Source organism: Nerophis ophidion, linkage group LG18, assembly GCF_033978795.1.
Source record: "Nerophis ophidion isolate RoL-2023_Sa linkage group LG18, RoL_Noph_v1.0, whole genome shotgun sequence".
Classification (NCBI taxonomy): Eukaryota; Metazoa; Chordata; class Actinopteri; order Syngnathiformes; family Syngnathidae; genus Nerophis; species Nerophis ophidion.
The window spans coordinates 48,507,224-48,521,174 of NC_084628.1; the positions used below are offsets into that span (position 1 = coordinate 48,507,224).

Genomic DNA, 13,951 nt, shown 5'->3' on the forward strand with positions numbered 1-13,951 from the left:
CACACGCACACACACACATACACACACACAGCAGATCTAGACAGGAAGAGGACAGAGTGTAGGTACACAGAACATCAGAGAGGCAAATGTGCGAGAAAAAGAGAGCAGACAGTGTTGACAAACAATGTTGCAACCTTGTGTGGGAACCACAGTTGCAGAAACACAAAAGAAGAATCCCTGTGGCATGCAGAAACTGGCAGAGAAATGTTCCCTGCAACGTTCATATTGTTGTTACTCAGCCAGCGTTTGTGGGTCTGATGGACCCCTTGCATTTTTGGCTTTTAATGCCTCACAATCCAATACTTTTATGTTCAAATACTGAAAATATGTTTATTGGGATAAGGTAAACGTCTGTTCAGTATTTGAACATAAGTGTTGGATTGTGAGGCATTAAAAGCCACAAAATGCAAGGGGTCCATCAGACCCACAAACGCTGGCTGAGTAACAACAATGTGAACATTACACAAGTTAAAATTACAATTATTGAATCCACAAAGATTGTGTATTCAGCCCACCTGCGACCTCGAAAGGGACAAGTGGCAGAAAACGGATGGACATTGTATCTTTAGAAAATGACAGCCAAAAGTAGCATCAGTGGCATTGAGAGACTTACTTGACGAGCATTTTAATGGGATAGACTCCGAGGCCGAGCTTCTTGTCGTGAGGTATGGTGTAGGTGACCCGGCCGCTGCTGTTGGCCACCTCCGTGTCAAAGTGCACCCAGCGTCCAGACTGGGGCTGAGTCATCAGCAGGATGTCCACCTAGCGGACAGCAATATGAGGCTCGTTGAGGGTTGAGGCGCCAATGTGTTTCTGGGGTGCTGAAGTACCTTTTCTCCAGTTAGCGTCACCATGTCCAAGGGGCCGTACATGAAGCGGCCGACCAGCGTCTGGGGTCCATCCTCTGTGGCAATGATGTCATTCACTCGATGGTTGGCAGTCACGTTCTGTCAGGACACAATGAGTTTTTGGAGGATCGCTAGGACACAATTGCTCCCAGTTGCAATTTATGGACATTTGATTTCCACATACAGTCGTCTCTTGCCACACCGCCATACTTGCCAACCCTCCCGGATTTTCCGGGAGACTCCCGAAATTCAGCGCCTCTACCGAGACAAATTTTCTCCCGAAAATCTCCCGAAATTCAGTTGGCGCTGGAGGCCACGCCCCCTCAAGCTCCATGAGAACAGACTCAGCAATGTTGTGACCCTCTTAAACAGGACAATACTGACATCTACTGTACATAGAATAGAATAGAATAGAATTTACTTTATTGATCCATGGGGGATATTCAGCACCACAGTTCGCTCACAATAAACAATGATAATAATAAATAATATAATATATAATATATTATATTTACGATATATAATATATGAATAATATAAATATATTCTACATTTAAGTGCAGTCAAGGAACATGCATTAGGGAGTCTGTTCTGAAGCCCACAGTAAAGAGACGTAACTTCATCATGTCGCCGGGTTATTGACTCCAACCCAATATATTACACCATCGACGAGCAAAATGAAGAAATACGCTTGCAAGTTCCAAAACGAATGGAAACAAGAATTTCAGTTTATCCAGGAGAGTTCGAAGGGGAAGGGGTATGTTGCCTGTAAATTTTGTAGAACAGACTTCTCCATTGAACACGGTCAACGGATATACTCAGTCATGAACGGTCAGCGAAGCACAAAACGTCCGCAGCGCAGCATCGTTCACAACCCAGTATTATTGGCCACCTCGCAAAAGGAAGACCCGATGGTGTAACTTATGCTGAGACAAAGATGGCTATGCTGATAGGCAGGAAGCAACATCCCGTTCTCATTTGCGGATGACTACAATTAATCCGTGAAGGTTATGTTCCCAGATTCGGAGATCGCTCGCCAATACACAAATGGCAGAAAAAAGGTTACTCAAATAGTGAAAGGTAAGTGTTGTTGTTTTTTTAGTAACCAGCAAGCACAGTACAGTTAGTAGAACAATTATGTTTTTATTACTGTGTATTTATTTTATTTATATATACAATAAAATAAATAAATATAGCTAGAATTCACTATAAGTAATGTATTTCATACATATATATATATATGTATGAAATATATATGAAATACTCGCGTTGGTGAATTATACTACTCCCCTCTTAACCACGCCCCCCCCGCCGCAATCACTCCCCCAACCACGCCCCCCCCCCCCCCGACCACGCCCCCCGCCACCTCCCGAAATCGGAGGTCTCAAGGTTGGCAAGAATGCACACAGCGCTTCCAACATTCGCTACACTGCAGTTTTGATTTGATTTTGGTAAACATCATTTTAGCCTAAATGAAATGTGACAGTTGGTCTGGATGCATTATCCTGTGCGTGACTGAATATCTATGGAGTGGTGTTGGTTAACAAACTGCAGTGTGCTCAAACAACCACCAGGGAGCATCTGTGAGCAGATAATATTGTATGTGGGGCAGGGGTGTTATGTGGAGGGGGCTCAGGCAACTCACCAACACCGAAACCATGCTGCTAGCGACCAGAACATCCATCGCCCAAAGCTTGAACACCTTCTATTTTTGCTTTGATGGCCCATCAAAAGAGAAGTGTGGTACACTTGAGGATGAAAAAATATTCAGTCTAAAGTCGGACTCCCGGGGAGGGGTCAAGATTGAGGCCAGAAAAACAAAAAACTCAATAGCCATGGCATACAAACTCGTTACAAAGAATTCACAAGATTCGCAACAGAGGGGAGGGAGTGGGTGCTATGGTGACGGGCTGCAGCTATCTAAGTGCTGCTCAGCCGTCCATCACCCCTAAGGGATTCAAGCCATCGAAGGCGTGGGATAGGGGATGGGGTATGTGTGTGTGTGGCGTGTATTTTTTGTGGACACGTGTGTGTGTGTGTGTGCATGTGCGTGTGCGTGTGCGTGTGTGTGTGTGTGTGTGTGTGTGTGTGTGTGTGTGTGTGTGTGTGTGTGTGTGTGTTAGCCCGCAGCGTGTCTCCGTTCCGTGGCCTTGGCGTTGTTGCAGCTGCCAGTCAGTCCAAAAGTCAACAACAACAGGTGTGTGTCCAAGAGAGACAAGGAGGGAGTTGGTTGTGTCTTTGCTGCACTGTCCTATTGGAGAGTCTCCAACAATCCATGTTAGAATGATTTGTTTGCGAGCAAAAAAAAATTAAATGTGCTTTTCACTCTTGTCTATTAGTGGTCCTCAAATTCACCCTGCAGGACAGCCAGTTTGACATTATGCAAATCACAAGAGTGTCCACAGTTCTTTCTGCATCCTCCAATGTGGAGGGGGCTCAGGCAACTCACCAGTGCCGAAACCGTGCTGCTAACGACCAGAACATCCATCGCCCAAAGCTTGAACACCTACTATTTTTGCTTTGATGGCCCATCAAAAGAGAAGTGTGGGATACTTGAGGACGAAAAAATATTCAGTCTAAAGTCGGACTCGTGGGGAGGGGGTTAAGATTGAGGCCAGAAAAAAAACAACTCAATAGCCATGGCACACAAACTCATTAAAAAGAGTTCACAAGACTGGCAACAGAGGGCAGGGAGGGGGGGCTGCGGAGGGAAGGCTGCAGCGATCTAAGTGCTGCTCAGCCGTCCATCACCCCTAAGGGTTTCAAGCCAACTAAGGTGTGGGATAGGGGGTGGGGTATGTGAGTGTGGTGTGTATTTTTTGTGGATGCATGTGTGTGTGTGTGTGTGTGTGTGTGTGTGTGTGTGTGTGTGTGTGTGTGTGTGTGTGTGTGTGTGTAAGCCTGCAGCGTGTGTCTGTTCTGCGACCTTGGTGTTGTTGCAGCCGCCAGTCTGTCCAAAAATCAAGAACAACAGGGGTGTGTCCATGAGAGACAAGGAGGGAGTTTGTTGTGTCTTCTCCACACTGTCCTTCAGGAGAGTCTCCAAGTCAGGGAAACAATCCACGTTATAATGATTTGTTTGCAAACGAAGACAATAAAATTAGCTTTTCACTCTTAATTGTCTGTTAGGGGTCCTCAATTTAATCCTGCAGGGCAGTCGGTTTGATCTTATCGGTTTACTGCAGGATTTGCTCCCCTTGGATGCAAACAGACGACTCCGGACAGGACGTTCAGGTAGGAACCTGATTTATTTTTGAAAATCCAAAAAAGTACAAAAACAGAAAACAAGCCGAAGGGACAACTTGCAGATGGCACTCAAAGCTAAGGCTATCACTTAGCATGGACTAAAGACAAGCAATACTCACGTAACAGGTGCATGAAGCAAACAATGAAGCCAGGCTGACTGACCGGCAAAGGCAGGCTTAAATAATGCCTCTGATTAGTGCTCGGGGAACAGGCGAGCGTCCTGAACACCAATTAGAGGCAGGTGAAAGTAATAAGCAACCATGGTAACTAAAACAAACTCAAGGGTGCAAAAAACCGGAACTGAAGGAGTCCAAAACTAACCAAAAATACCAAAACATGATCCAGGCCACGGATCATGACATCTCCACACTGTCCTTCGGGAGAGTCTTGAAGCCAGGGAAACAATCCAAGTTAGAATGAAAGTTGTGAAATTTCCCCGCTCCTAAATATTCCAAAGTCAACTTTATTCTAAGAAAAGTGAACAGTTTGGGAACAACAGCAACTCAGCCACCAAGAGGTAGGCCACGTAAACTGACTGAGAAGTCAGCACAGTGCAAAGACTTTCTGCACAGTCAGTTGCAACAGAGCCCCAAACTTTATGTGACCTTTCAATTAGCCCACGTACAGTACGCAGAGAGCTTGATGGAATGAGTTTCCATGGCCGATCAGCTGAATCTAAGCCATAGAGCACCAAGTCCAATGGAAAGCGCGGCATACAGTGGTGTAAAGCATGTCACCACTGGACTCGACATGGAGGAGGAATTATGGTGTGGGGTTGTTTTTTCAGGAGTTAAGTTTGGCCCCTTAGTTCCAGTGAGAGGAACTTTAAATGCTCCAGGATACCAAAACATTTTGGACATTTCCATGGGATGGCACTTCAAGTTCAAGTAGAAGCATTTAAGTCCCATCTTAAAACTCATTTGTATACTTTAGCCTTAAAATAGACCCCCTTTTAGACCAGTTGATCTGCTGTTTCTTTTCTTTTCTCCTGTGCCTCCTTTTCCCTCGTGGAAGCACAGGTCCAGTGGCCATGGATGAAGTGCTGGCTGTCCAGAGTCGGGACCCAGGGTGGACTGCTCACCTGTGCATCAGTTATTGGTTGGGGACATCTCTGCACCACTGACCCGTCTACACTCGGGATAGTCTCCTGCTGGTTCCACTATGGACTGGACTCCCACACTATTATGTTAGATCCACTATGGACTGGACTCCCACATTATTATGTTAGATCCAATATGGACTGGACTCTCACTATTATGTTGGATCCACTATGGACTGGACTCTCACTATTATGTTAGATCCACTATGAACTGGACTCTCACACTATTATGTTAGATCCACTATGAACTGGACTCACACTATTATGTTAGATCCACTATGGACTTGACTTTCACAATATTATGTTAGATCCACTATGAACTGGACTCTCACTATTATGTTAGATCCACTATGGACTGGACTCTCACTATTATGTTGGATCCACTATGGACTGGACTCTCACTATTATGTTAGATCCACTATGGACTGGACTCTCACACTATTATGTTTGATCCACTATGGACTGGACTATTATGTTAGATCCACTATGGAGTGGACTCACACTATTATGTTAGATCCACTATGGACTGGACTCTCACTATTATGTTAGATCCACTATGGACTGGACTCTCACACTATTATGTGAGATCCACTATGGACTGGACTCTCACACTATTATGTTAGATCCACTATGGACTGGACTCTCACTATTATGTTAGATCCACTATGGACTGGACTCTCACTATTATGTTAGATCCACTATGGACTGGACTCTCACTATTATGTGAGATCCACTATGGACTGGACAGATACTTTTGGCAACATAGTGTACATACCAATGTTCAGAAGGTGATCCTTTGGCCTGGTCTACTTGGACAGGAGCTCCCGCCTGAACGCCATCGACCGTACGAGGGTTTATGTTCCCGGCTGATCCAATTTGGCCCCGGCTGCAGCTCATGTGCACCGGACTGACATTAGTCCAAGGCTCCGGTTCTTGACTTGTTAGAAGCTCCTCATCCCAGCCGGGTTCACAGCTCTTATTGTTGCTTCCTGCTCTCTGGCAGTCCGGGGGTCACTGCAAGCCTCAGGGACTGCAAGCTGAGGCACGGACAAAAAAATATGTCCTGGCTTCTTCAGTGCAGACATCTGTGAGGATGCGCTCTGCTCTGACAAAACACTCCTTCTTAATGATGGCCAACAGCTGGTGGTGTGTCACGTGTTTGAACTCCATGCTCACACAGCGGCTTTGGTGAAACAACAAGGTGACTCACACCTGCCCACTCGCTGTTTTATTACTGTTTACTGCGAGCTTGTTTCCAGGTAAACAAAACGCTGATGGAGACTTGCAAGGTGATGTGTTGTTACGCATAATTAATGACTTGCCCCGAGTCGCAGACCGGGACACGGACACCCGGCCGACACCCACACGGACCCACTCTGCTCTCCTGGGGTTGTGCTAAGTGGTCTTCAGTCAGATGCCACACTCAAACTGCTTCAGCCTGCAGGGCCTCCAGTGCTGCTCACACGATGATAAATAACAGAAACTACGAGTGACACACAGACTACATGTCATGTAGAGCGTGTAATGTCTCACAAAGCCTGTCATTGGTTGCAATATAAGTACAATTTCACACTTTTCCACTTTGCATCAGTCCGTCTTAGATGAGCTCGGGCCCAGCAAAGCTGACAGCATTTCTGGGTGTTGTTGATAAATGGCTTTGGCTTTGTTTAGTAGAGTTTAAACTCGCACTTACAGATGTAGCGACCACCTGTTGTTACTGACAGTGGTTTTCTGAAGTGGTGACATCCTTTAAACACGAGCAAGGGCCCAGCAAGGCGTTTCTGGGTGTTGTTGATAAGTGGCTTTGGCTTTGCATAGTAGAGTTTTAACTCTCACTTACAGATGTAGCGACCAACTGCAGTTAATGACAGTGGTTGTCTGAAGTGTTCCTGAGCCCATGTGGTGACATCCTTTACACACGCGCAAGGGCCCGGCAAGGCGTTTCTGGGTGTTGTTGATAAATGGCTTTGGCTTTGCATTGTAGTGTTTTAACTTGCACTTGCAGATGGAGTGACCGACTGCAGTTAGTGAGAGTGGATTTCTGAAGTGTTTCTGAGCCCATGTGGTGAGATCCTTTACACACGGGCAAGGGCCCAGCGAAGCATTTCTGGGTGTTGTTGATAAATGGCTTTGGCTTTGCGTATTAGAGTTTTAACTTGCACTTACAGATGTAGCGACCAACTTTAGTTACTGACAGTGGTTCTCTGAAGTGTTCCTGAGCCCATGTGGCGATATCCTTTACACACGAGCAAGGGCCCAGCGAAACGTTTCTGGGTGTTGTTGATAAATGGCTGTGGATTTGTACTAGACTGGCCTGCCTGTAGTCCAGACATTGAAAATATGTGAAGGCTATGAGAGAGGAGACTGTTGAACAACTTAAGCTGTACATCAAGCAAGAATGGGAAAGAATTCCACTTCAAAAATGTGTCTCCTCAGTTCCCAAACCTTTACTGAGTGCTGTTAAAAGGAAAGGCCATGTACAGTAATATGCGACCTCTACAAAAATTGTTTTTGTTTTTTCTACACAAAAATGGCAAATTTAAAAAAAAAGCGAATAATCAAATGTTGGGCAATAATGCAATACTAAGAGGTGGATCCTTACACTTAAAAAAAACAAACATCTGTACACGTGGCCCTCTGAGGGCAGACATAACTGCGATGTGGCCCTCAGTGAAAACCAGTTTAACATCCATGCTGTGGAGGGGGGCGTGGTCTGCGGGCCTCGAAGTCAGTGGCAGGTGAGTAGATTGCCCAGCTGGGACATGTTATCTAATCACCTGTCGCCCTTATTAGCAGCAGCCGGCACGAGAGACGTGGTTGGAGTGGCTGGTGAGTGGATGCATGAGACTGAGGGACATCTTCCACTATATGAAAACAAAAGACTTGGTATCCAGACTACCAAGCCCACGACTGTGTGGGCAGAAGAACCCACAGGAGGGCAACCTCCACACCTGCTTTAAGCTGATATTGTTCATCTTCAAGATATACATTTAACAGTGTACATTTTTCTTAAATAAATGGTGCGGTTTTTGGAGATGACTTCAGTTATGTCATCGAGAAAATCCAAATAATTGTTTTAGTTCCTACCATGAGAGTTGACACCTTCCAAGCCCTGATTTATTGTTGGAAGCAGGAAACTCAAAGTTAAAAGGACTTGAGGTTGTACAATTTGGAATTAGGGAAAACATGCGTGTATAAAATATGCCTCTTGACTCACATGTTCCTCACGATACTTGCGTTCGGATTAGAGGACAGGCTCCAGCACCCTTTGACCCCAAAAGGGACAAGCGGTAGAAAATGGATGGATGTAGGGGAGTAACCTTAGAAGGGTTTTTTTTTCTTAAACCAACAGAAGTTATGAAAAGTGGTCTTACTTTTACAGCAGTCAAATTAAAGCCTTGCCAGCTTTTTACCACTGGCAGAGGTTAATGGATCCTGAGACTTGATCGTTAACAATGTCCAAATGTTGCCTGTAAAATTAATCAATTAAACGTTTTATTATGGCGGCAATTTGACCGGGGGAACAGATGATTTGTATTAACGTAGAAAAATGATTCATATGGCCCCTATCCTTGTAGTTTACCTGACACATGAAATGTGACAAACTGGCAGTAATAATATTAAAGTTAAAGTAGCAATGATCGTGAGGGGAGCAGTGAGCAGCAGCGGTGGCCACGCCCGGGAATATTTTTTGGTGATTTACCCCCAATTCCAAGCCTTGATGCTGAGTGTCAAGCAGGGAGGTAATGGCTCCCATTTTTATAGTCTTATACTCGGCCAGGGTTTGAACTCACGACCTGCAGACAGAACCATCCCCCTTGATCACTCCCTGGAAGGTGAGGGGAGCAGTGAGCAACAAATGATGTTTGGTGATTTAACCCCCAATTCCAAGCCTTGATGCTGAGTGCCAAGCAGGGAGGTAATGACTCCCATTTTTATAGTCTCTGGTATGACTCGGCCAGGGTTTGAACTCACGACCTGGAGAGAAACCCATCACCCTTGATCACCCCCTGGGAGGTGAGGGGAGCAGTGAGCAGTAGTGGTGACAGCACCCGGGAATAATCTTTGGTGATTTAACCCCAAATTCCAACCTTTGATGCTGACTGCCAAGCTGGGAGGTAATGGCTCTCATTTTTATAGTCTTATACTCGGCCGGGGTTTGAACTCACGACCTGCAGACAGACCCATCACCCTTGATCACACCCTGGAAGGTGAGGGGAGCAGTGAGCAGCAAATGATGTTTGGTGATTTAACCCCCAATTCCAAGCCTCGATGCTGAGTGCCAAGCAGGGAGGTAATGGCTCCCATTTTTATAGTCTTTGGTATGACTCGGCCAGGGTTTGAACTCACAACCTGCAGAGAAACCTATCACCCTTGATCACCCCCTGGGAGGTGAGGGGAGCAGTGAGCAGTAGTGGTGACAGCACCCGAGAATAATCTTTGGTGATTTAACCCCAAATTCCAACCTTTGATGCTGACTGCCAAGCTGGGAGGTAATGGCTCTCATTTTTATAGTCTTATACTCGGCCGGGGTTTGAACTCACGACCTGCAGACAGACCCATCACCCTTGATCACACCCTGGAAGGTGAGGGGAGCAGTGAGCAGCAAATGATGTTTGGTGATTTAACCCCCAATTCCAAGCCTCGATGCTGAGTGCCAAGCAGGGAGGTAATGGCTCCCATTTTTATAGTCTCTGGTATGACTTGGCCCGGGGTTTGAACTCACAACCTACCCATCTCAGGGCGGACACTCACCACTCGGCCACTGAGTAGGTTAGGGTTATTTTTACTGGCAGACGGCAGTAAAAATATCCTAATAAGTGGCAATTCCAACTTTGATCATCTGTGTCAGTTGCTACATAGAGTGGCGCTTTCCATTGTTTTCTGCAGACTGTGTTGCCAAATAAATGACCCTCCCCCCTACCCCCTACACTCTCACAGAAGACCCGCCCAGGAATGGAGCCAAATGAATCCCTTCCCTCCTGCACCGTCAGTAACTGTGACCACAAAAAAATATTGTTGCCATCGGAACAAGTCGACAGGCGACCTTGGAGCTTCCACTGGACTTCAGCCGTTGCCATGGCAACCTGCTTACACATTTTCTCCCCACAAAGATGAGCAAGAAGTAATAGCTATTGACTAAATCCATACTTTTTCACCCACCAAAAAGGACATTGGCTGCTTTACTTGGCCAGCCTCAGTGTGAGATGCTGAAGAAGTGCAGGTTTGAGTGCATGAGGCCACAAGTGCACTTCACACAAAGCAGGGCGCCAAAGCAACACCGGGTCATTTACCCGCAGTTTGACGTGCGTCCTCCTCCGAAGCCACTTTTCCCGCGGGCTGGAGGGCGAAAAGGGCGCCGAGTCCAGGCTGTCGGCTTCCTGCGTCTTCATGAAGTCACAGCGCATGAGCTGGGGACAAATAAGAAGAGCATGTGCTTACTTACCACCACACAAATCAAAGCAATAAGGCCGGGGAAATATCTCATGCCCGTGTTTGTAATTGGAGAGCAGCAGCCAACGCATGAAGGTCAACCACGTCCCCTGAAAATGTACAAACCCTGTTTCCATGTGAGTTGGGAAGTTGTGTTAGATGTAAATATAAACAGAATACAATGATTTGCAAATAATTTTTAACCCATATTCAGTTGAATATGCTACAAAGACCACATATTTCATGTTCAAACTCATAAACATTTTTTTTGGTGCAAATAATCATTAACTTTAGAATTTGATGCCAGCAACACTTGACAAAGAAGTTGGGATAGGTGGCAATAAATACTGATAAAGTTGAGGAATGCATATCATAAGAGTGAATAACATAAATACAGTCCATTATACAGCATTATTGACATGTGAATAACATAAATGCATTTTACTATACAGCATTATTCATATTTGAATAATATAAATACAGTCTATTATACAGCATTTTTCACATGTGAATAATATAAATACAGTCTATTATACAGCATTTTTCACATGTGAATAACAAATACAGTCTATTATACAGCATTATTTACATGTATATGATATAAATACAGTCTATTATACAGCATTATTTACATGTATATAATATAAATACAGTCTATTATACAGCATTTTTTACATGTATATGATATAAATACAGTCTATTATATAGCATGATTTACATGTATATAATATAAATACAGTCTATTATACAGCATTATTCACATGTATATGATATAAATACAGTCTATTATATAGCATTATTTACATGTATATAATATAAATACAGTCTATTATACAGCATTATTTACATGTGAATAATATAAGTACAGTCTATTATACAGCATTATTCACTGTGGATAATATAAGTACAGTCTATTATACAGCATTTTTTACATGTATATGATATAAATACAGTCTATTATATAGCATTATTTACATGTATATAATATAAATACAGTCTATTATACAGCATTATTTACATGTATATAATATAAATACAGTCTATTATACAGCATTATTCACTGTGGATAATATAAGTACAGTCTATTATACAGCATTTTTTACATGTATATGATATAAATACAGTCTATTATATAGCATGATTTACATGTATATAATATAAATACAGTCTATTATACAGCATTATTCACATGTATATGATATAAATACAGTCTATTATATAGCATTATTTACATGTATATAATATAAATACAGTCTATTATACAGCATTATTTACATGTGAATAATATAAGTACAGTCTATTATACAGCATTATTTACATGTATATAATATAAATACAGTCTATTATACAGCATTATTTACATGTGAATAATATAAGTACAGTCTATTATACAGCATTATTTACATGTATATAATATAAATACAGTCTATTATACAGCATTATTCACTGTGGATAATATAAGTACAGTCTATTATACAGCATTTTTTACATGTATATGATATAAATACAGTCTATTATATAGCATTATTTACATGTATATAATATAAATACAGTCTATTATACAGCATTATTTACATATGAATAATATAAGTACAGTCTATTATACAGCATTATTCACATGTGAATAATATAAATACAGTCTATTATACAGCATTATTTACATGTGAATAACATAAATACAGTCTATTATACAGCATTATTTACATGTATATAATATAAATACAGTCTATTATACAGCATTATTCACATGTGAATAACATAAATACAGTCTATTATACAGCATTATTCACATGTGAATAACATAAATACAGTCTATTATACAGCATTATTCACATGTGGATAACATAAATACAGTCTATTATACAGCATTATTTACATGTGAATAACATAAATACAGTCTATTATACAGCATTATTCACATGTGAATAACATAAATACAGTCTATTATACAGCATTATTCACATGTGGATAACATAAATACAGTCTATTATACAGTATTATTCACATGTGAATAACATAAATACAGTCTATTATACAGCATTATTTACATGTGGATAACATAAATACAGTCTATTATACAGCATTATTCACATGTGGATAACATAAATACAGTCTATTATACAGCATTATTCACATGTAAATAACATAAATACAGTCTATTATACAGCATTATTTACATGTATATAATATAAATACAGTCTATTATACAGCATTATTCACATGTGAATAACATAAATACAGTCTATTATACAGCATTATTTACATGTGAATAACATAAATACAGTCTATTATACAGCATTATTTACATGTATATAATACAAATACAGTCTATTATACAGCATTATTTACATGTATATAATATAAATACAGTCTATTATACAGCATTATTCACATGTGAATAACATAAATACAGTCTATTATACAGCATTATTTACATGTGAATAACATAAATACAGTCTATTATACAGCATTATTTACATGTATATAATACAAATACAGTCTATTATACAGCATTATTTACATGTGAATAACATAACTACAGTCTATTATACAGCATTATTTACATGTATATAATACAAATACAGTCTATTATACAGCATTATTTACATGTGAATAATATAAATACAGTCTATTATACAGCATTATTTACATGTGAATGATGCAAACACAGTTTACTGAAATTGAAATTATAGTTAGAGTTAGAGAAGTTAAACTACTCATAATTGCATTCTTCGTCACGCGGTGTCAGCTTTCACTGTCATGCTGATGACAACCAACTTTACATACCATGGATGTCCAGCAGCACTAAGAAAATGTAAATGTTCCGTGTGGGTCCTGCTAGACACAGGCGCTTGTTTGAGGACACTGAATAGACATTTGACTATATATGCAAAGCGACTGGGTGAAATATCGACCCAACTACCTCGTTTGTGTCACACTGCAAGAGTGTGACTAAAACAGCTTTCTTTTTCATCTCCGTGACAACGCTAAAATACATCCCATTTGGTCCACCAGATCATTATTCATGCCTTTGTTACGTCTCGTCTCGATTACTGTGACCTATTATTTCTCCCCATATCCAGCATTAAAAGATTATAGTTGGTGCAAAATGTGGCCGCTAGATTTTTGATGAAGACTAGAAGGTTACTGTCAGGTTCAAACACCGATGACATCTATTAGACAAGACAAGCAGGAAATACACCAAAGAGAGACAGGATTCAATTTAGCTCATGAGGAGAAACGTCTGGTCTCCCACCACGCTCTGATGAGGGAGTTCCACGCCTCCTCTTTTATTTGGGCCTTTTCTGATTACATAGCTGCAGCT

At 41.8% G+C, this 13,951-nt stretch overlaps 1 protein-coding gene across 2 annotated transcripts in view; it reads right to left on the reverse strand.

The window, feature by feature from the left end:
• Positions 1-13,951, reverse strand: part of pitpnm3 (PITPNM family member 3) — a 166,837-nt gene that overhangs the window by 6,529 nt on the left and 146,357 nt on the right. For both annotated transcript variants that reach the window (XM_061878279.1, XM_061878278.1), the window contains exons 13-15: positions 10,488-10,604; positions 831-947; positions 614-762 (exon numbers count right to left, since the gene is read on the reverse strand). In XM_061878279.1, the coding sequence (XP_061734263.1) occupies positions 614-762; positions 831-947; positions 10,488-10,604 (383 nt within the window). The remainder of the gene's footprint in view (positions 1-613; positions 763-830; positions 948-10,487; positions 10,605-13,951) is intronic.